At 38.8% G+C, this 24,426-nt stretch overlaps 1 protein-coding gene across 8 annotated transcripts in view; it reads right to left on the reverse strand.

Moving 5' to 3' along the window:
* The window catches only part of LOC133574383 (PTB domain-containing engulfment adapter protein 1-like), a 147,359-nt gene that overhangs the window by 59,906 nt on the left and 63,027 nt on the right, over positions 1 to 24,426 (reverse strand). For 6 of the 8 annotated variants that reach the window (XM_061926557.1, XM_061926558.1, XM_061926556.1 and 3 more), the window contains exon 2: positions 2,552 to 2,629. In XM_061926557.1, coding sequence (XP_061782541.1) covers positions 2,552 to 2,579 — 28 coding nt within the window. In that variant the 5' untranslated portion in view covers positions 2,580 to 2,629. Of the gene's footprint in view, positions 1 to 2,551; positions 2,630 to 15,974; positions 16,068 to 24,426 lie in introns of those variants that run through there. The other 2 variants (XM_061926552.1, XM_061926553.2) reach the window with 2 other exon arrangements.

Below are 24,426 nucleotides of genomic sequence, written 5' to 3' on the forward strand. Positions count from 1 at the left end.
GTGTAGTGAGTTGACATTATTATATTAAAACTATGTCTGTCTGTAAATAAATAGAATACAAATAAAAAAATATATCCATGGACACATGAGGACTTTCAATATGACCAATGTATGATCCTGTAACTACTTGGTGTCGGATCGATACCAAAATTTGTGGTATCATCCAAAACTAATGTAAAGTATCCAAACAACAGAAGAATAAGAGATTATTACATTTTAACAGAAGTTTAAAGAGATGGATTGTACTGTGCTTCGACATACGAGTATTATTTATGGTGTGTGTATAAGGTAAGACATTATCTGGTGTTTTCTTTCTCAATATTATGCAAAAGCAACTTGTCTTACCTTCTGGTACCTGCTAAACTGTATTTGGGATCTGCATAAGTCCTGCAAATTTGCGTGAATCCGCCTTTGTAGTCCATGCCGACACCTTAGTCGATAAGCTTCTTCTTTTTCTCTATCTTCTTGTTATGGGACATTCATCCTCCGCTGTTGCCATTTCTTTTTTTTCTTTTTTTTTTTTTTTTTTTTTTGCCATTTCTAATATAAAGTAGTGTAAAGTTCTTACTTATATCTGTCAGTAAACTCGCCATGAAAGCGCTAAAACATACCGGCGTAGTGAGTTTACTTTTTTTTTTTATAAATTAAATTGTAAATGGGTATTTGTTGGGTAGATTCTTAAATGTATTGTATTGTATTTTGTATATTATATGATGATGTATATTTTAAATGTGGGTCCCTGTCCATAATTTGTGTGCTTCTAGGGATGACCTTTTTGCAGAATGGACTCTGATATTAACAAAAGAAACAAAAATAAAATACAAAAACTATGTCTGTCTGTAAATAAATAAAATAAAAATGTATCCCTGGACACATGAGGACGTTGAATATGACCAATGTATGATCCTGTAAAGACTTGGTATCGGATTGATACCCAAATTTGTGGTATCATCCAAAACTAATGTAAAGTATCCAAACAACAGAAGAATAAGTGATTATTACATTTTAACAGAAGTTTAAAGAGAAAGTAAGCAGATATTAACAGTAAATGAACAAGTACCGCATTTTTCGGAGTATAAGTCGCACCTGCCGAAAATGCATAAAAAAGAAGGAAAAATACATATATAAGTCGCAATAAGTCGCATTTTTGGGGGAAATTTATTTGATAAAACCCAACACCAAGAATAGACATTTGAAAGGCAATTTAAAATAAATAAAGAATAGTGAACAACAGGCTGAATAAGTGTACGTTATATGAGGCATAAATAACCAACTGAGAACGTGCCTGGTATGTTAACGTAACATATTATGGTAAGAGTCATTCAAATAACTATAACATATAGAACATGCTATACGTTTACCAAACAATCTGTCACTCCTAATCGCTAAATCCCATGAAATCTTAAACGTCTAGTCTCTTACGTGAATGAGCTAAATAATATGATTTGATGTGTTAATAATTTCACACATAAGTCGCTCCTGAGTATAAGTCGCATGAAAAAAAACCTGGGACTTATAGTCCGAAAAATACGGTAGATTAATAAGTCATTTTCTACCACTTGTTCTTAATAATGTTGACAAAATAATAGAATGATAAATGACACAATATGTTACTGCATATGTCAGCAGACTAAATTAGGGGCCTTTGTTTGCTTACTTACTAATAATTTATTTAAGGACAAACTTGCAATAAGAAACATAAGATTTTTTTGTTAAAATAAAGCCAATAATACAATTTTTTGTGGTACCCTTTATTTCGAAAAGTATCGAAATAATTTTGGTACCGGTACCGGTACCACTAGTACAGACAAAAACACATTTCCATTAACATACAGCGTTTTAACTATGATTAAAATGGCAATGACGCTGCATAGCGAGGACAAGAAGTGTTTGACCTTCTCGATTTGAATCTTTAGCAGTCTCTTGGGCCACCTGGGCCCTGAACACTTTACCATACACTCTCCAAAAGTCCTCCTGCCCTGTTGATTTAAAGCCCGAGGAGCAAGGCAGATGGTAGTAAACAGTTCAAGATGTTTTTTTTGTTTTTTTTTCCGAAAATGCAGCCCCAAATATTCCCTCCCCGGCCTTTGGGTAGGGTCACCTCAACTGCTGTGTGCCGCACATTCCTGCTACGTTACGCAAAACACGTGACCGGATGTTTTTCTCTTCGCAGTCTGTTTTTTATTTGTATTTTTTATTGCTGCAGTATTCTTATACGGATGACTTTATTTGTGTGCTTTGTATGTAAATGATGAATATTGAGTTTTGACTGAAGTAGTCATTCAAGAAGCAAAACACTGCATGTTATGCATTATTCATGTCAACATAGTGTTTAACAATGCTGTCATCTAAAATTCACAATTTTCCAAACCCCACATGGGAGATTTATTTGTGTCAAGCATCCCAGCTGTCACCCACACCACCAGAGAGCAAAAACATACGATAACACCCACATTTGATCAATGTTTTGAAAAAAAAAAAAGCTGTAAAATACATTGTAAGCACACCATTTCACTCCAGGTGAGGTTTTACATGTAATTTCCCAACTCACCTTTTTTCCTGTTGAAGGCACGATTCATAGTGGAAAAAGTCTGCTGCTTTTAGTCCTAGATTTAGTCCGATATTCCGCCTGGAAAAGAAGCAGAGGAAAAGATGGATGAAACTAAGAGTCTAAATCGGCATTTCTTACCCGTAGGGGGCCCATTGTTGAGCTGCGAGCAGCCCCTGGAGGGCCGCCAAAATATATCTGTTTTTCATTTGTGGGCCGCTGCGGTAAACAGTTGTACAAACCCCAAAACCAGTGAAGTTGGCACGTTGTGTAATTCGTAAATAAAAACAGAATACAATGATTTGCAAATCCTTTTCAACCTATATTCAATTGAATAGACTGCAAAGACAAGATACTTAATGTTCCAACTGGTAAACTTTGTTATTTTTTTCAAATATTAACTCATTTGGAATTTGATGCCTGCAACATGTTTCGAAAAAACTGGCACAAGTGGCAAAAAAGACTGAGAAAGTTGAGAAATGCTCATCAAACATCCCACAGGTGAACAGGCTAATTGGAGACAGGTGGGTGCTATGATTGGGTGTAAAAGCAGCTTCCATGAAATGCTCAGTCATTCACAAACAAGGACAGGGCGAGGGTCACCACTTTGTGAACAAATGCGTGAGCAAATTGTCCGACAGTTTAAGAACAACATTTCTCAACGAGCTATTGCAAGGAATTTAGGGATTTCACCATCTACGGTGTGTAATATCAAGAAAAGGTTCAGAGAATCTGGAGAAATCACTGCACGTAAGCGATGATATTACTGACCTTCGATCCCTCAGGCGGTACTGCATCAAAAAGTGACATCGGTGTGTAAAGGATATCACCACATGGGCTCAGGAACACTTCAGAAAAACGCTATCAGTAACTACAGTTCGTCGCTACATCTGTAAGTGCAAGTTAAAACTGTAATATGCAAAGCGAAAGCCATTTATCAACAACACCCAGTAACGCCGCCGGCTTCGCTGGGCCCGAGCTCATCTAAGATGAACATGCAAAGTGGAAAAGTGTTCTGAGGTCTGACGAGTCCACATTTCAAATTGTTTTTGGAAAGTGTGGACGTCGTGTCCTCCGGAACAAAGAGGAAAAAACCATCTGGACTGTTCTAAGCGCAAAATTCAAAAGCCAGCATCTTTGATGGTATGGGGGTGTGTGAGCTCCCAAGACATGGGTAACTTACACATCTGTGAAGGCACCATTAATGCTGAAAGGTACATACAGTTTTTGGAGCAACATATGTTGCCATCCAAGCAATGTCTTTTTCATGGACGCCCCTGCTTATTTCAGCAAGACAATTCCAAGCCACATTCTGCACGTGTTACAACAGCGTGGCTTCATAGTAAAAGAGCGCGGGTACTAGACTGGCCTGCCTGTAGCCCAGACCTGTCTCCCATTGAAAATGTGTGGTGCATTATGAAGTCTAAAATACCGCAATGGAGACCCCCGGACTGTTGAACAACTTAAGCTGTACATCAAGCAAGAATGGGAAAGAGTTGCAACGTGCCAACTTCACTGGTTTTGGGTTTTGCAATACATTTTACCACCACGTGTGGCAGTAATGACAACATAAAAAAAAGTCTGTGGCTAAAGTCATAGAGACGTTTCTTAAGCGCAAAAATTATGACCATAGTTGTTAAACTGTATTTTCATTTGCATTTAAATCATTATTATATTAATGCTTAGAATGTATTTATTTTAGCGCTGTATACATTTAATGTAAATTCACTTCTCATTAATTTTATGAGTACCTTCTTTTGCAGTATATTTGATAGGTATTTATTTTTGTAATCAGCCTGACCTGAACCTTAATAATAATCTTTGTGATTGGTTTCATATAATTTGACAAGGTGTATCCTATTAAACTCTAAGTATGTTGGATAACATTATTGACTACAATTAAAATCAAGATGATTAATTCAGTGTTAATGGTTGAGTGGGCCCCGGGCCCTCTGTAGTGCAAACCCAAAACCAGTGAAGTTTACAAAACCCAAAACCGGTGAAGTTGGCACGTTTCTGGGTGTTGTTGATAAATGGCTTTCGCTTTGGGATGTTGGATGTTCCAAATAAGTGTTTGATGAGCATTCCTCAACATTCTTAGTCTTTTTTGCCACTTGTGCCAGCTTTTTTGAAACATGTTGCAAACATCAAATGTGCTAATATTTGCAAAAAATAACGTTTCCCAGTTCGAACGTTAAGTATCTTGTCTTTGCAGTCTATTCAATTGAATAATAATAATAAATAATAATGTATTATTTTAAAGACGCCCAATTGTGAGTTTTGCCTTTTTTGGATTTATAGATATTGTCACTTTTTCCTGGTCTCAAACTGAGATCGCGGGTTATAAAAACGGGTTGTAAAAGTGACTGGGGAGAATATACACTAAAGCATATCCGATACATATTATCTAAACTACAAGGACATGTTTTAAAAATGTACATTAATAATCTTTTTAGGTTCCCTTTAAAGAGCTTTAATCTTCATAACGTGTTATTATTCAAAGTAGTGAAGTGAAGTGAATTATATTTATATAGCGCTTTTCTCTGGTGCCTCAAAGTACGTTTTCTGTATGCTTGTTATAGTATGTCAAATGACGGATGGTTGTTCCTGCAACACTCCATCCCACTAAATAACTGGGATATTTGTTTTCTACGAGAAATATCGCCATTTCCAATATTCTGCATCTACACCCAGAACGCGGCAATCAATAATCCAATCATTACTCCGCCACGAGTACATAAAAGCCACAAAGATTTGACCGTTAAACTCAGTCAAGTTTCATAACGCCAGTCTGAAAATGCAAAATGATCAAACTTTTCCACTCGCAAGTGAACCCCATGCAATCAGTGCATCTTCAGATTTTCATAATAAAATAATTTTTTGCCTTGAAAATCAACTTTTCCTTGAAAATCAGTTTTTACCTTGAAAATCAGTTTTTACCTTGAAAATCAGTTTTTACCTTGAAAATAATTTTGTACCTTGAAAATCAGTTTTTGCCTTCAAAATCAACTTTTACCTTGAAAATCATTTTTTACCTTGAAAATAATTTTTTCCCTGGAAAATAATTTTTTCCCTTGAAAATATTTTTTTCCCTTGAAAAATATTTTTTCCCTTGAAAATCAGTTTTTCCCTTGAAAATCAGTTTTTGCCTTGAAAATCAGTTTTTACCTTGAAAATCAACTTTTGCCTTGAAAATCAACTCTTACCTTGAAAATCATTTTTTACCTTGAAAATCATTTTTTACCTTGAAAATCATTTTTTACCTTGAAATTAATTTTGGATGGTTATTTAGAGGGTTTTGTGGGCGAAATAGAGAGCCTCCATTGACTACATTGTTTGCGGACTTTTAAAGTATTTACTCATTTACGACTTGGAATGCATTAAAAAAAAGAAAAATATAAGAGTTCATGTCTTATATAGGTATTGTTAATAGAGATGTCCGATAATGGCTTTTTTTGCCGATATCCGATATTCCGATATTGTCCAACTCTTAATATACCGATATATACAGTCGTGGAATTAACACATTATTATGCCTAATTTTGTTGTGATGCTCCGCTGGATGCATTAAACAATGTAACAAGGTTTTCCAAAATAAATCAACTCAAGTTATGGAAAAAAATGCCAACTTGGCACTGCCATATTTATTATTGAAGTCACAAAGTGCATTCTTTTTTTTAACATGCCTCAAAATAGCAGCTTGGAATTTGGGACATGCTCTCCCAGAGAGAGCATGAGGAGGTTGAGGTGGGCGGGGTTGGGGTGGGCGGGGTAGGGTTAGAGGGGGTTAGGGGTAGCGGGGGGTGTATATTGTAGCGTCCCAGAAGACTTAGTGCTGCAAGGGGTTCTGGGTATTTGTTCTGTTGTGTTTATGTTGTGTTACGGTGCGGATGTTCTCCCGAAATGTGTTTGTCATTCTTGTTTGGTGTGGGTTCACAGTGTGGCGCATATTTGTAACAGTGTTAAAGTTGTTTATACGGCCACCCTCAGTGTGACCTGTATGGCTGTTGACCAAGTATGCTTGCATTCACTTGTGTGTGTGAAAAGTCATAGGTATTATGTGATTGGGCCGGCACGCAAAGTCAGTGCCTTTAAGGTTTATTGGCGCTCTGTACTTCTCCCTACGTCCGTGTACCACTCCGTAAAGCGGCGTTTTAAAAAGTCATACATTTTACTTTTTGAAACCGATACCGATAATTTCCGATATTACATTTTAAAGCATTTATCGGCAGTCCGATATTATCGGACATCTCTAATTGTTAATGATCGACTACACATCTCAGTCTAATTTTTTGCGTATTTCCAGTATGACTGATCTAATAACATGGTCAAAGTGCAGAAGTGTTACTCCAGAAATAGCCGGAAATAGCCGAAAGTATTTGGAGCAGAATATTCAAAATGGCTGACTGAATTTGCATCATTTTGTGATGTTTAAACGGTATTTTCACATACGTTGCGGATTATTAGTACGATCGGATATGGTTTATTGGATGCGATGAAACAATAAGCATATAGTGTCAACTTTTTTTCCCCTCTACTGGGACTTTAACCCTTGTGTGGTGTTCGGGTCTGTGGGACCCGTTTTAATTTTTTATTAAAAGAAAAATGATACAATTAATTCATTTTTCAAACTGAGACTCACTGACTTTGGCTCAATTTCTGTGAAGAACATATATCAGAATACATATTTAATGACCACACACCATACACCCCCACTACACATTTCTATTATGTATAAGATGTCCGGGTCCACTGGACCCGGGGCTAATAGAAGTGGGGAATTTGATGTTCTGTGTACCACACGCAAACACACACACACACACACACACACACACACACACACACACACACAAACACACACACACACACACACACACACACACACACACACACACACACACACACACACACACACACACACACACACACACACACACACACACACACACACACACACACACACACAGCAGGCCTAGACAGGAGGAGGACAGAGTGTAGGTACACAGAACATCAGTGGGTCAAATGTGCGAGAAAATGAGAGCAGACAGTGTTGACAAACAATGTTGCACATGTTTATTGGGATAAGGTAAACATCTGTTCAGTATTTTAACATAAAAGTGTTTGATTGTGAGGCATTAAAAGCCACAAAATGCAACGAGTCCATCAGACCCACAAACGCTGGCTGAGTAACAACAATATGAACATTACACAAGGGTTAAGGCCAGTTTGGAATGTCTGGAATCTTCGAAAGAGATGCATTCAATTAGATACGGTGCCAAGCCAGTGAAATGTCTCTATCCGTATATATAAACGAACACACCCGCATTTTTTTTTTTAGTCGTAGCGTAGCGAAGCAAAATGTAAATAACTGCTGGCTGGGAACGGTTAAATGTGGCTTCCAGAGGACCATTTAGCAGTTTGAGGATCCATTAACTGCCCAGGCGGGTGCCTGATGCAAAGACATTTAACGGAACAGTTCCAGCACTAAAACAACAGTAATACTGTACTAGAGAATTTACAACAAGGGGGTGCGGAGGTAGCGCTTTTAAAGTGAGAAAAAGATGCATGCTGTACAGCAGGGGTGTCAAACTTGTTTTCATTGAGGACCACATCGCCATTATAGCACATACTTGTTGGTCACAAAAAACATTCATGAAATGTGGTTCTTTTATGAATTTATTATGGGTCTACTGAAAATGTGACCAAATCTACTGGGTCAAAAGTATACATACAGCAATGTTAATATTTGCTTACATGTCCCTTGGCAAGTTTCACTGCAATAATGTGCTTTTGGTAGCCATCCACAAGCTTCTGGCAAGCTTCTGGTTGAGTTTTTGACCACTCCTCTTGACAAAATTGGTGCAGTTCGGCTAAATGTGTTGGTTTTCTGACATTGACTTGTTTCTTCAGCATTGTCCACACGTTTAAGTCAGGACTTTGGGAAGGCCATTCTAAATCCTTAATTCTCGCTTGATTTAGTCATTCCTTTACCACTTTTGACGTGTGCTGCAAGGGTTAGAACCCCAACCCTAACTCTATGCTGCAAGTAGTGCACTTATTGCACACCGGCTGTTTGATCTTAGCATCCATCTTAGTTGTAGATTTTATGACACATTTTTGGAGGTGTTAAGATTGCCAAGTAAAATCGCTAATGCTAATAGTAGCCCGGCTATGGAAAATACAATGTAAATTCGAGCTAGAGCATTTTGGAAAAGTTAAACCTTATTTTACTTTTAGGGGTTTTTTAAAAATTTTTTTACCAAGCATACCACATTAAAGCATACAAAAGTAACCAAATATTGCACCATTTGATTTTATGTGAATCAATACCCGGTATTTACGACGAAATTCGGTCAGGGCCTATAAAAGTGACTTATCCCTAATTCATACTAAGTTAACCTATTAAATGAAACCGTTTTAAGTTGTCAATTTGTCTTTTTCTAAAATTTAGTCTGACATTATTACATTTTAAAGTCTTAAAAAGGTCTTAAAAGTCTTTGAATTGGATCTTGGAAAGTGTTCAGATACCCTGGGTATCTGTTGAGTAGGGTTGGATACCAACATTGTGGTACTTTCAATACTTTTCGGTACTTTTCTAAATAATGGGGACCACAAAAAAATGGTATTGGCTTTATTTAAACAAAAAATCTTACGGTACATTGAACAAATGATTCTTATTGCAATTTTGTCCCTAAATAAAATAGTGAACATACGACACAACGTATCTTTTAGTAGTAAGTAAACAAACAAAGGCTGCTAATTTAGCTGCTAACATATGCAGTAACATATTGTGTCATTTATTATTGTATTATTTTGTCAAAATTGTGAGGGACAAGAGGTAGAAAATGAATTATTAATCTACTTGTTCATTTACTGTTAATATCTGCTTACTTTCTATTTTAACATTCTCTATCTACTTTTCTGTTAAAATGTAATAATCACTTATTCTTCTGTTGTTTGGATACTTTACATTAGTTTTGGATGATACCACACATTTGGGTATCAATCTGATACCAAGTAGTTACAGGATCATACATTGGTCATAATCTCAGTCCTCATGTCCAGGGACAATATAATCATAGTAGTATCGACTAGATACGCTCCTGTACTTGGTATCATTACAGTGGATGTTAGGTGTACTGTAGATCCACCAATGTCGTTTGTTTACATTGTGACGCTGATAGGGATGATACTCGTAAGAAACTTATTTTATTTGTCGCCATGGAAGCCAGGATTAGTGATTTAGAAGTAGCTAAAACACTGCCGACTGCGGCTGGACGTTAGCCGCTAGCTAGCTAGCCATGTTTTAAAGCACCTCTTCCTGAGGGCGTTTCAGTGTTATAGCTTCATCTTTATCGTTAGTTTTTAAGCCAAAATGCGTCCGTTCTCCCTTTTCTGTCTACACACTGTGTCTGTTTGTAAGTACTCTGTGATTGTGCGCTGCCGAACCTGCTCCTCTGCTCGTAAAACCAGCAATGTGAGGGAATGACGACGACGCACCATTATGCCTGTAAAAAAAATAATTTTACTTTTCAAACAGAGTATAGGACCGTTTTTGATTCATTAGAACCGCGATACTATACTAGTACCGGTATACCGTACAACCCTAGTAGTAGCTAATAAAGCCTCATTGAATAGTTTCTGTTTTGAAAAAGTGATCGGAAAGAAAACTTTGGTGAGAGAGCCTTTTCCGCTGACTTGGACGTTATATCAAATTAAGTATTGCAAGCTTTCCAAAAGTAATGCATCATTCTACTGTCACCTGTCGTACAACGACCCACAATTCACAATGAAAGATGTTATTGTGAATGTGTAAAGAAGAAACACAAACAAACAAGGATGGCATTTAAATAGTAGCAGACATAACCTTTCAGTGAGTTGTAAGACTGTGTTGATGTAATGTAATGCTGCACAATATGATGTCACTCACTATGATTGGCAGTTGCAGTGTTTGGCCTGTTTTAATAGCATCCTGTCTGGTGACTCAGCAGCACCCTCCTAGGGGACCTGGCAACCCAGACACACGTTGACTAAGCACGTCTCTGCCAACTTTCTGTGGTGTCCCCACTTGTTTACTCACTCAGCGCTCCACCACATCAGTCAATGTGCACCTTTGTATTTTTAAGACCATAAGGCGCATTAAATGGGCCATATTATGATTTTATTTCTACATTGAAAACACTTCCTTGTGGTCTACATAACATGTAATGGTGGTTCTTTGGCCAACATTTTGCATAGATTATGTTTAACAGACCATCTTCAAACCGCTTTCTGAGAGTTTGGTGGGTGTGTTTTTTTACGTGCCTCCACTTCGACTGTCTTCTCCCTGTCATCTTTATTGTACCGGTAGATTTTAGCGCTTCCAAACCTCTAAAGGCTTAGTGGCCACATGCGTGGACGGCCCCTATTAGCTCTTATATCCAAAATTGTGTACACTACTGAATTGGGGTCTTATGGACACTTATGTGGACACTTATACTGCCATCTGGTGGTGTCAGAAGAGTATAACATACAATGGAATTTGGAAAAAAAAAAAGTGTAAAAATAAGAATTAGCATGTCAGTAAACATGAAGTACACATTTGTGTACTTATGGACTAAGTACATCATATCAAAAGATGATTCTTAGTTTTTATTCTAATTAGGGTTCAATAAGCCCAAATAGCAAAGAGAAATAAAAAAAAAAAGCATGTAAACAAACAGCTTGGGCCTTAAGAGGTTAAGTCTACTGACAGATTAGGTAAGAACTGTAAGATACTTTGTAACAAAAATAGCAACAGCGGAGGATGAATGCTTATTGACAACAACGCGGACTACATAGGCGGACGCGCGCAAATTTCTGAGACTTATGCAGATCCCAAATACACATCAGCAGGAACCAATAGGTAAGAAAAGTTGGTTTTGTATAATAGGGCAAAACAAAACGCCAGATAATGTCTCCTAATAGGTGCCATTTTGGAGTCCTTGTACACACTCCATAAAAATACCCATATGTTGAAGCACAGTACGTCTGACTACAGTACAATCCAAAAAAGCGGTGCGGCTTCATAGCTTACCAAAGTTGTACTCAAACATTTTGAGAGATATTTGAGGGGCTGTGTGTAATGTTCTATATTCTCAATGAAGCATCAACGTTTTGGTCTTGCTTGCTTTCCAGAACTTGCTAGCGTCATTGTTTGAACAGGCGTCAACCTGCAGTCCACAGGTATATCTTATGTGTGACTGCTAGAGGTGGGGGAAATAATCGATTTTCAGATTCATCGGTCACTCATCGCAATTCGGACCGAGACGATTATAAAATCGATTGGCAAATGTCAATGATCGTTTTATTTATTGTAAATAAAGTAATACAGACAGTTCTGAAGTTTGGCTGACTGCAGCGAGCCATCTCACTGAGAGATTCGACCAGCTCCTTTTATTTTAGGGCACTTATGTTCCAGTTTTGCACACATTACCAATAATCTAGTAAATGTGAGAATTAATGTAACTGTTTCTTATCACAAATGGGCAAAATAGGGCAAAACAAAACACCAGATATTGTCTCCTAATAGGTGCTATTTTGGAGTCTTTGTACACACACACCATAAAAATACCCGTATGTTGAAGCACAGTACGTCCGACTACAGTACCATCCATAAAAGCGGTGCGGCTTCGTAGCTTACCAAAGTCGTACTAAAACATTTAGAACTATTTTTGAGGGCCTTGTGTAATGTTCTATATTCTCAATGAAGCATCAACGTTTTGGTCTTGCTTGCTTACCAGAACTTGCTGGCGTCATTGATTGAACAGGCGTCAACCTGCAGTCCACACGTATCCCATATGTGGGTGGGAGAAATAATCCATTTTTAGATGCATCACAATTCGGACCGAGACGATTATAAAATGGATTGGTAGATGTCAATGATCGTTTTATTTATTGTAAATAAAGTAATGCAGACAGTTCCGAAATTTGGCTGACTGCAGTGAGCCATCTCACTGAGAGATCCGACTAGCTCCTTTATTTTAGGGCACTTATGTTCTAGTTTTGCACACATTTCCAATAATCTAGTAAATGTGAGAATTTAAGGAGTCATATGTAGAAATCTCATGTCAAGTCATCATTAAATGGCCCTGATATGTCATGTTCTTTTGAATACCTTTATAACTGATAATGGTAGTTCAGCCGGGATATGCTCATTCCAAAATGAGATTGACAGACCCGAAATCGTGTTATTATTTTCATTTCGATGCCCCGCCCTCCATTGTTTGACCAGTTAGAAAGTCTGTGAGTGCGTCACATTAAGATTGCCACTGGTAAAGTTACTAAACATGTCAGACCTTAGTAAATCTAAAAGGCCTCGTTACGATTCTCAACTTATTCATGACAAAGCCAGGAACGAAACGAAGATTTGTATCGGGGATGCCTTTATATTTACAGTTCTACAAACCTAAATGAAGGAAGAAGTGTACAGAAATAACACTAAGGAAGGAAAATAGTCAAAGAGAAGGAACATCAATCCTCAACAAACAAACAGTGCAGTGTGAAAGCCGATGTGTTTACTTTGTAATTAAGTAAACGCAGTCTCAAAGAAATAAACCCTGCGGAAGCATTCGCATCTTGAAACTGATGTAGTTAAATAGCCCTGCGGTACGCCGTGAAATATACCTTGGGTAATTTATATATATATGTCATACTGGTAAAAAAACGCATGCAATGTATGAATAAAAATTGCGTTTTTAACCACTCCTATCTAATCCAGCAGTAACACTAGCACGTCATCTGAATACAACAGACCTTACTGTAGGCTTTGTAAAGTCACGCTACCTCGAAATCAGGGGTCGGCAACCCAAAATGGTCAAAGAGCCATATTGGACCAAAAATACAAAAAAAATCTGTCTGGAGCCGCAAAAAATAAAAGCCTTCTATAAGTGTCATAATGAAGTCAACACATGATATAAGTGTCTATATTAGCCTACTATCAAAATTACTATGTGTCGCAGGCTGACACAAATCTTTGTTGACAGAAATGTAATAATTATCCTACATTTTTACAACATTGGAAAACATTAGTAAAATGCATGCTTCTCAGGGAGTGATATAACTCCTCTAAATTATTGTCTTATAATGGCCAAAGGTATAGATGTGTGTGTCCAAGTTAAAGGAAACAGCAGGCTGTCTTCTTCTAATGGATTTATAACAATCTATGCAAGCTGGGTAACGTTTGCTGTGGTCTGGAACAACATGGCGTACAAAAAACTATCAGACATGCAGCCAATATTACATACAGATAATGTGTCATGAGACATGCAAATATAAATGAAATAGGACATAAGTAAAGGAAATGAAATGAGCTCAAATATACAGTAGTGGTCAAAAGTTTACGGTACATATTTCTTGTGATAGAGTGATTGGAGCACATCATTGTTGGTCACAAAAAACATTCATGAAGCATTCATGGCCAAACAGCTCAATTTTTGTTTCATCTGACCTCACAAGATAAGACCTCGTGTGGTCCGATGAAACAAAAATGAGCTGTTTGGCCACAATATCCAGCAATATGTTTCGAGGAGAAAAGGTGAGGCCTTTAATCCCAGGAACACTACACTTACCGTCAAGCATGTTGGTGGTAGTATTATGCTCTGGGCCTGTTTTTCTGCCAATGGAACACATGTCAAAAGTGGTAAAGGAATGGCTAAATCAGACTAGAATTAAGGTTTTAGAATGGTCTTCCCAAAGTCCTGACTTAAACATGTGGACAATGCTGAAGAAACAAGTCCATGTCAGAAAACCAACAAATTTGGCTGAACTGCACCAATTTTGTCAAGAGGAGTGGTCAAAACTTGCCAAGGGACATGTAACCAAATATTATATATGTTATATAATATGTATACTTTTGACCCAGCAGATTTGGTCACATTTTCAGCAGACCCATAATAAATTCATAAAAGAACCAAACTTCATGAATGTTTTTTTTGTGACCAACAAGTATGTGCTCCAATCACTCTATCACTAAAAATATGAGTTGTAGAAATGATTGGAAACTCAAGACAGCCATGACATTATGTTCTTTACAAGTGTATGTAAACTTTTGACCACGAACGAGGCATAATGATGCAATACGTACATAAAGCTAGCCTAAATCACATGTTAGCATATATTAGCTTGCACTCATGCACTGATTAGCACTCCGCACATGTCAATAACATCAACAAAGTTCACCTTTGCGCATTCACACACAGCATACAATGTTTGGTGGACAAAATGAGACAAAAAAAAGGAGTGGCATAAGACATGTCTTTCTCTGGCATCCATCCATCCATTTTCTACCGCTTGTCCCTTTTGGGGTGGCGGGGGGTCGCTGGAGCCTATCTCAGCTGCATTCGGGCGGAAGGCGGGGTACACCCTGGACAAGTCGCCACCTCATCGCAGGGCCAACACAGATAGACAGACAACATTCACACTCACATTCACACACTGGGCATCATCGAAGAAAATTATACATGTAAACAAACTACGGTGAGTTCAAGGACCGGCAAAACTAGTAGGACAAAACCTGCGCTTGCCAAATACTGTCATCAGAGAATCATGTTTAATACAAACAGTGGGATTTCTAACAATTAGGGAGGTTTGTGTCATGTTGTCCTCCTACAGAAACCCTATTAAAACAAAAATATATATTTTTCCATATTCATACATGTTTTAAAACGCTCCAGGGAGCCACTAGGGCGGGGCGCTAAAGAGCTCTGGAGACGCAGGTTGCAGACCCCTGCTCGAAACTAAACAAAATTGATGCTAATTCACCATTTTTTTCCAAATAAGAACCGATAACAGAACCGTTAAGGAACCGAATGGAAAGTGGAATCGGAACCGTAAAAATCCTGTCAATTCCCACCCCTATTCCTCTTTGTGATGCTGAGATGCAGAAAGACAAATACGTCTTGCCCCCCCAACAGTAGAACTCCAGTGACTCAAACGTGTGGAATTCCGCTAGCGGAGGAATGTTCCTGGTAAAGACCACCGCCCACTTCGTTTTTGTGAAATGCTCTTTTTCCGCAAATGGAGATATTAAAACGTAACAAACGACAATGATTTCGCTCATCAGAACACAAAACAAACCCAGGTTGACATGTCAAGTGTGCACCGGGCTCACTAACGGGACTCGAACGCGCTGAACTCAGGTCAACACGTCATTCAAAGTGACAGAAAATCAACATCGTTTTATTTCCTTTAACTTAGGCTGGCGAACATTACGGGTTAAAGGCGAGAGAACCGCTACAGAAATACACGATTCAGTCCGTTCATTCCTCAGTTGACCAGGTCAGGCGTTCGTAGAAAATGCTTTAACATGTCAAACGCAGCACCTGTTCTATCTCTTTAGGTAGCATTTAAAAATAGTTTTTCAAATGCAAAACAACAACAACAATGCTCAGATAAAAAAGCGACTTACGTGCCTTAGAATGGAACAGCCGAGGAAGGAAGAGGTCCTAATAGTTCTCAGCTGCTGGCCAGATGGTGGTAAACTACAGACTGCAGCGTGGGGTTTGAAAACTCAACAAGAAAAGGTTTACTGGGACACATGATACTTAACATTCAAACCCCGCCCACAGTTTGGGAAGAATTCCCTTTTTTTAAGTTACGCATGTGTGAAAAAGGGACCGCTCTCGACAGGAAGGGTTTCACTGAGCTGCATTGTGGCATACCCAGGCACGACCTATAAAACCCCGACATGCCAGAGGTCGCGGTCTGACCTTTTTTTTCTCCGCGGTGAATCAAGATTTGGGTCAACATCTTGGCATCGGTGGAAACGACCAAAAAAAAGGTTTTGAAGGCCACATTAAATCAGCTGTGAAACCCAGTGAAACCATGTCATCTCAGTGACATCTCCACTTCTACCACGGATAGTCATATTTTTACATCTGTGGACAACAACTTGGGCGAAACGAATACTAAAAATGTCTAATCAGTGCTGCTGCGTGCATCTTAGACCTGTTCAAGACCTCCGCTGGAGAGGGATTCATAACAATGGAAACATTTAAACACTAAAATATTAAGAGTCTGCTATGGACTGAAATTATTGCATGCTCGTATTATGACTGATAGTAAAGGGGACATGTCAACCTAAGGACAGGTGTGAAATCAATTAATGAGGCCCGCCAAATTTTTTTAATAGTGGACTGCCACATCATTTTATTGTGGCCTGTTAATTTTAAAGTAGCATGCCACATAATTATAATATGGAACACCACATCACTTTATGTGGTCCACCACTTAATTTAATTGTGGACTACCAAATCGTTTTTTGGGGGACAGTCCCATGATTTTAATGTGGCGTGCCACGTAATTCTAATTTATCATGCCACATCATTTTATGTGGCCCGTCTCATCATTTTAATATGGCACACCACATGATTCTAATTTGGCGCGCCACTTTATTTTGTATTGGCCCGCCATATAATTGTTATGTGGCCTGTTATATAACTTTAATGTGGCACGCTACATAATTCTGATATGGAACACTACATCATTTTACGTGGCCCACCACTTAATTTTATTGTGGACTACCAAAATAATTTTATAGGAGAGAGTCCGATGATTTTATTGTGGCGCACCACGTACTTCTAACTTATCACTATGTGGTGCACCACTTCATTTTCACGTGGCCCGTCTCATCATTTCAATGTGGCACACCACATAATTCTAGTTTGGCACGCTATGTCTTTTTATGTGGTCTGGCACATCATTTAGTTTTGGCCTGTTCCATAACTTTATTGTGGCACACTACATAATTTTGATATGGAACACTACATCATTTTATGTGGTCGACCACTTCATTTTATTGTGGACTACCAAATCCTTTTTTGGGGGACAGTCCCATGATTTTATTGTGGCGCACCATGTAATTCTAATTTATCATGCCACATCATTTTATGTGGTGCACCACTTCATTTTAATGTGGCCCGTCTCATCATTTCAAGTGGCACACCACATGATTCTAATTTGGCACGCTACGTCTTTTTATGTGGTCCTGCACATCATTTCATTTTGGCCCGACGGATCATTTTGTAGTGGCCCGCCATATAATTTTAAAAACGGCCTGTTCCATAACTTTATTGTGGCACGCTACATAATTCTAATATGGAACACCAAATCATTTTATGTGGTCCACCACTAAATTTTATTGGGGACAGTCCCATGATTTTAATGTGGCGCGCCACGTAATTCAAATGTATCATGCCACATCATTTTATGTGGTGCACCACATCATTTTAAGGTGACCCGTCTCATCATTTCAGTGTGGCACACAACATGATTCTAATTTGGCACGCTACGTCTTTTTAGGTGGGCCGCCACTTCATTTTATTGGGGCCCCCCAAAATAATTTTAATGTGGTCTGTTCCATAACTTTAGTGTGGCACACAACATAATTCTGATATGGAACACTACCTCATTGTATGTAGTCCACCACATCATTTAATGTGGCCCACCACTTAATTGTATTGTGGACTACCAAATAATTTTATTGGGGACAGTCCCATGATATAAAAGTGGTGCGCCACGTAGTTTTAATTTATCATCAATTAATTTTAATGTGGCACGCTACATAATTCTATTATGGAACACCACTTCATGTTATGTGGCCCACCACTAAATTTTATTGGGGACAGTCCCATGATTTTAATGTGGCGTGCCACGTAATTCTAATTTATCATGCCACATCATTTTATGTGGTACACCACATAATTTTTAATGTGGCCCGTCTCATCATTTCAATGTGGCACACCACATGATTCTAATTTGGCACGCTCCGTATTTTTATGTGGTCCGGCACATCATTTCATTTTGGCCCGCCACTTTATTTTACAATGGACCGCCACTTCATTTTATTTTGGCCTGTTCCATAACTTTATTGTGGCACGCCACATAAATTTAATATAGAACACCACATCATTTTATGGGGTCCACCATTTAATTTCCTTGTGGACTACCAAATCATTTTATTGGAAACAGTCCGATGATTTTAACGTATTTGTAATTTATCATGCCAGCTATGCGGAGCACTACATCATTTTAATGTGGCCTGTCTCATCATTTCAATGTAGCACACCACATGATTCTAATTTGGCACGCTAAGTTTTTTTATGTAGTCCAGCACATCATTTAATTTTGGCCTGCCACTTCATTTTATGGTGACCCGCCATATAATTTTAAATTGACCTGTTCCATAACTTTATCGTGGCATGCCACATATTTCTGATATGGTACACTACCTAATTGTATGTGGTCCACCACTTAATTTTATTGTTGACTACCAAATCGTTTTATTGGGGATAGTCCCATCATTTCAATGTGGCACACCACATAATTCTAATTTGTCATACCACATAGTGATACACCACATCATTTTTAGTGGCCCGTCTAATCATTTCAATGATTCTATTTTGGCACGCTCCGTCTTTTTATGTGGTCCGGCACATCATTTAATTTTGCCCCGCCATTTCATTTTATTGTGGCCCCCCCAAATAATTTTCAAAGTGGCCTGTTCCATAACTTTTTCTTTTTCTTTTTTTTTTTCAGTGTGGCCTGTTCTATAACTTAAGTGTGGCACGCCACATAATTCTGATATGGAACACTACATCATGTTATGTGGTCCACCACATCATTTAAGGTGGCCCACCACTTAATTTTATTGTGGATTACCAAATCATTTTAATGTGGCCAATTCAATAACTTTAATGTGGCACGCCACATAATTCTGATATGGAACATCACATAATTTTGTGTGCTCCACCTTGTCATTTTTTTAGGGGCCCTATAGGCAGAATTGAACGGCACAATTGGGCTCCATTGTAAGCGGACTTTTGATCGAATTTATTTAATATTTAGAATGCATAACCAAAAAAAAAAGTCCATCGGTCGTCATGATTTTCATAATGATTGTGAACCATAGGCAAAACTCCGAAAAAAGTGCAGTTCCACTTTATCAGGGACAGAACCTAGTTGTATAGTATTTAGTTGTGATTTTTTTGCTTGCAGACTGAGTATATTTTATTTTCATTATTTGTTGTATTTAAATTGGTACTTCAAAAGTTTACATTTCAATTACAATTTTAAATAGACGAAAAATACAAGTAAATTCCATTTGAAAGTGTATACTTGCACTATATTATGGTTATATGGTTATTTGTTGTTAAAAAAAATAATGGCAATAATATCGTTTATCGGCAATAATTTGTAGGTCAATAAATCGTCCGGCAAAATGTGTTATCGGCCTAATATTTGGTTAGTATTTCACAAAGGTCGTACATGGAAGTCAAATGCATTCCTTGTGTTTTCAGAGGCTCCGGTTTGGGATTCAGCTTGGTCAGGGCTTTGGGTGTGGGTGTGTTTTTGTTGGCTCGGTGGCCATTCAGTTTCTGCATGAGGGAGCATTTAAAATCTGGGAAGTCTGCGGATGTGGGCTCGTCGCTTCACACTTTTATTTTGCTTGGGTTTTTTTCTTTCGCTGTGCCCCGCGTTATTGCACATTAGCATCTCGCATGTAGAGTTGTGGCGAAGCGAGGGAAAGTACACGCTCACTCAGCAGCTCAAATCATGTGGAAGTGGAAAAACACTACCGACCAGTTTTTGGTATATATTTAAGTGCATACTTTTTTGATGACTTTGAAGATAATCTACGAGGGATGTCCCAATACAACTTTTCCACTTCCAATACAATTACGATATTGACCGATATTTAATCCGATACGGCATCAGCACATATCGTTACACATACTTGTATCACTTTGTAGTATGGGATGTTAGAAAAGGTTAAATAGTGGAATAAAGAAAAAACACTAACCTATGCTGTCTATAAAAAAATATATATATATTCTGGCGACAACTAGTGGTAACAATTAGGGATGTCCGATAATATCGGACTGCCGAAATTATCGGCCGATAAATGCTTTAAAATGTGATATCGTAAATTATCGGTATCGGTTTCAAAAAGTAAAATGTATGACTTTTTAAAACGCCGCTGTGTACACGGACGTAGGGAGAAGTACAGAGCGCCAATAAACCTTAAAGGCACTGACTTTGCGTGCCGGCCCAATCACATAATATCTACGGCTTTTCACACACACAAGTGAATGCAACGCATACTTGGTCAACAGCCATACAGGTCACACTGAGGGTGGCCGTAATAAACAACTTTAACACTGTTACAAATATGCGCCACACTGGGAACCCACACCAAACAAGAATGACAAACACATTTCGGGAGAACATCCGCACCGTAACACAACAGAACAAATACCCAGAACCCCTTGCAGCACTAACTCTTCCGGGACACTACAATATACACCCCCCGCTACCCCCCCCCCCCCCCCAACCCCGCCCACCTCAACTCCACATACCTCAACCTGTCCCAAATTCCAAGCTGCTGTTTTGAGGCATGTTAAAAAAAAATAATGCACTTTGTGACTTCAATAATAAATATGGCAGTGCCATGTTGGCACTTTTTTTCCATAACTTGAGTTGATTTATTTTGGAAAACCTTGTTACATTGTTTAATGCATCCAGCGGGGCAGCACAGCAAAATGAGGCATAATAATGTGTTAATTCCACGACTGTATATATCGGTATCGGTTGATATCGGAATCGGTAATTAAGAGTTGGACAATATCGGGATATCGGCAAAAAAGCCATTATCGGACATCTCTAGTAATAATTAATCATTAGGTTTAGCGAATGACTCATGATGCAGTTGAACGATCTAGAAACGCATGTTAGTGGATACTTTCTAATACGTTTCTGCATTGGAGTAGGAAGGGGATCCATATAGGCCCCTTTGTCGCGTTTTACCTGACACATGAAACGTGACGAATTGAGGGGGCGCACTATCCGCTTCAACCCGCCAGATGGCAGTAAGGTGCTGAATATCTTAAAATGTGTTCTGTGGCAATTCCAACTTTGACCACAGCGCCAGTTGCTATGCGGAGTAGCGCTTTCCATCATTGCAAAAATGATGAACCCTTTTCCACTTAGCATCAGTCCATTTGAGATGTTTCTGGGTGTTGTTAATAAACGGCTTTGGCGTTGCATAGTAGAGTTTTAACTTGCACTTACAGATGTAGCGACAAGCTGTAGTTACTGACAGTGGTTTTCTGAAGTGTTCCTGAGCCTACGTGGTGATATCCTATACACACTGATGTCGCTTTTTGATGCAGTACCGCCTGAGGGATCGAAGGTCCGTAATATCATCGATTACGTGCAGCGATTTCTCCAGATTCTTTGAACCTTTTGATGATATTACGGACCTTAGATGGTGAAATCCCGAAATTCCTTGCAATAGCTGGTTGAGAAATGTTGTTTTTAAACTGTTTTGCTCACGCATTTGTTCACAAAGTGATGACCCTCGCCTCGTCCTCGTTTGTGAATGACCGAGCATTTCATGGAAGATGCTTTTTGTACCCAATCATGGCACCCACCTGTTTCCAATTAGCCTGTTCACCTGTGGGATGTTCCAAATTTTCTTTCTCAGTCTTTTTTGCCACTTGTGCCAGCATTTTTGAAACATGTCGCAGGCATCAAATTCCAAATGAGCTAATATTTGCAAAAAAATAGCAACGTTTTCCAGTTCGAACGTTAAGTATCTTGTCTTTGCAGTCTATTCAATTGAATATAGGTTGAACATGATTTGCAAATCATTGTATGCTGTTTTTATTTACCATTTACACAACGTGCCAACTTCACTGGTTTTGGGTTTTTTTAGATAGAAGAATAATTTATATATGGTTGTTTAAAATATGCGGCCTGCACATCATTTTAGCCCATCTCAGCAGTTATGTGATGTAAGAATGTGTAATAGCAGTCTATTACCCATTGGCATGCAGTGTGAATGTGCCTGCCGGATATTAGGATGTCTATCACAAATGGGCAATCATTTGACCTCTCACACGAGTGACTGACAGAACTGACAAAAAATAAGTAGTAAATTGGAGTGAAGAGTGAAGATTCACGGAATAACTTCATGGTTGATTCGAATACTTTCAAGCGGTTTTATACAGCCGGGATTTATTAAATAGCCCTGAAGCCTTATGGGAAGAAAATGGGCAGATAACGGCATCAGAAAAAATATGTTTTTATGAATCTGTTAGAATCATGAATGAGATGCCTTTTATCAAGCCAGATGAGTATGATTTCTGAAGAAAAAAAAAAAGGTGAGACCTTCATTGAGGTTCTCAGAGGTGCTTAGAAAGCATGCAGTCTTGGCTGTTGGCAGAGTAGATACTGCATATATCTGTACAACAGCACACATTTAATGTGTAACTTAGGGATGTCCGATAATCAGGGGCGCCGAAAAGGGGGGGTAAAGGAGACGGATTCTCGGGGCCCATGATGGAGGGGGGCCCAGAGAGGCCCCTAATGATGATGAAATTATAATACAGAAAAAATAATGACACTGTGTTGGGGGCCCTGTAAAGATTATTTTCATGGGGCCCAAAATCCCTAGCGGCGCCCCAGCCGATAATATCGGACTGCCGATATTATCGGCCGATAAATGCTTTAAAATGTAATATCGGAAATTATCGATATCGGTTTCAAAAAGTAAAATGTATGACTTTTTAAAACGCCGCTGTGTACACGGACGTAGGGAGAAGTACAGAGCGCCAATAACAGTCACATAATATCTACAGCTTTTCACACACACAAGTGAATGCAAGTCATACTTGGTCAACAGCCATACGGGTCACACTGAGGGTGGCCGTATAAACAACTTTAATACTGTTACAAATATGCGCCACACTGTGAACCCACACCAAACAAGAATGACAAACACATTTCGGGAGAACATCCGCACCGTAACACAACATAAACACAACAGAACAAATACCCAGAACCTCTTGCAGCACTAACTCTTCCGGGACGCTACAATATACACCCCCCCACCACCACCTCAACCCCGCCCACATCAACCTCCTCATGCTCTCTCAGGGAGAGCATGTCCCAAATTCCAAGCTGCTGTTTTGAGGCATGTTAAAAAAAATAATGCACTTTGTGACTTCAATAATAAATACGGCAGTGCCATGTTGGCATTTTTTTCCATAACTTGAGTTGATTTATTTTGGAAAACCTTGTTACATTGTTTAATGCATCCAGCGGGGCATCACAACAAAATTAGGCATAATAATGTGTTAATTCCACGACTGTATATATCGGTATCGGTTGATATTGGAATCGGTAATTAAGAGTTGGACAATATCGGCAAAAAAGCCATTATCGGCACAACTTGTAATCTTGCTTTGCGAGTTGTCTCGTATCAGCAGTTTGTTTCTAGACCCTGCCTGCTAACAGCCAAGGACGGACATCGAGTACCTCGGCACGGACAGGACAGAGACAGGGCGAGATCACGAATGTCAGCACATTTCCATTCTGAATAATCATGTATTGTGTCTACTGGGGCTGCTTCCATTACCCCTCCCTTCAGAAGCAGCACTGAGGGTGGCCGTATAAACAACTTTAACACTGTTACAACTATGCGCCACACTGTGAACCCACACCAAGCAAGAATGACAAACACATTTCGGGAGAACATCCGCACCGTAACACAACATAAACTCAACAGAACAAATACCCAGAACCCCTTGCAGCACTAACTCTTCCGGGACGCTACAATATACACCCCCCGCTATACCCTACCCCCAAAACCCCCAACCCCGCCCACCTCAACCTCCTCATGCTCTCTCAGGGTGAGCATGTCCCAAATTCCAAGCTGCTGTTTTGAGGCATGTTAAAAAAAATAATGCACTTTGTGACTTCAATAATAAATATGGCAGTGCCATGTTGGCATTTTTTTCCATAACTTGAGTTGATTTATTTTGGAAAACCTTGTTACATTGTTTAATGCATCCAGCGGG

Source organism: Nerophis lumbriciformis, linkage group LG31 (genome assembly GCF_033978685.3).
Source record: "Nerophis lumbriciformis linkage group LG31, RoL_Nlum_v2.1, whole genome shotgun sequence".
NCBI lineage: Eukaryota > Metazoa > Chordata > Actinopteri > Syngnathiformes > Syngnathidae > Nerophis > Nerophis lumbriciformis.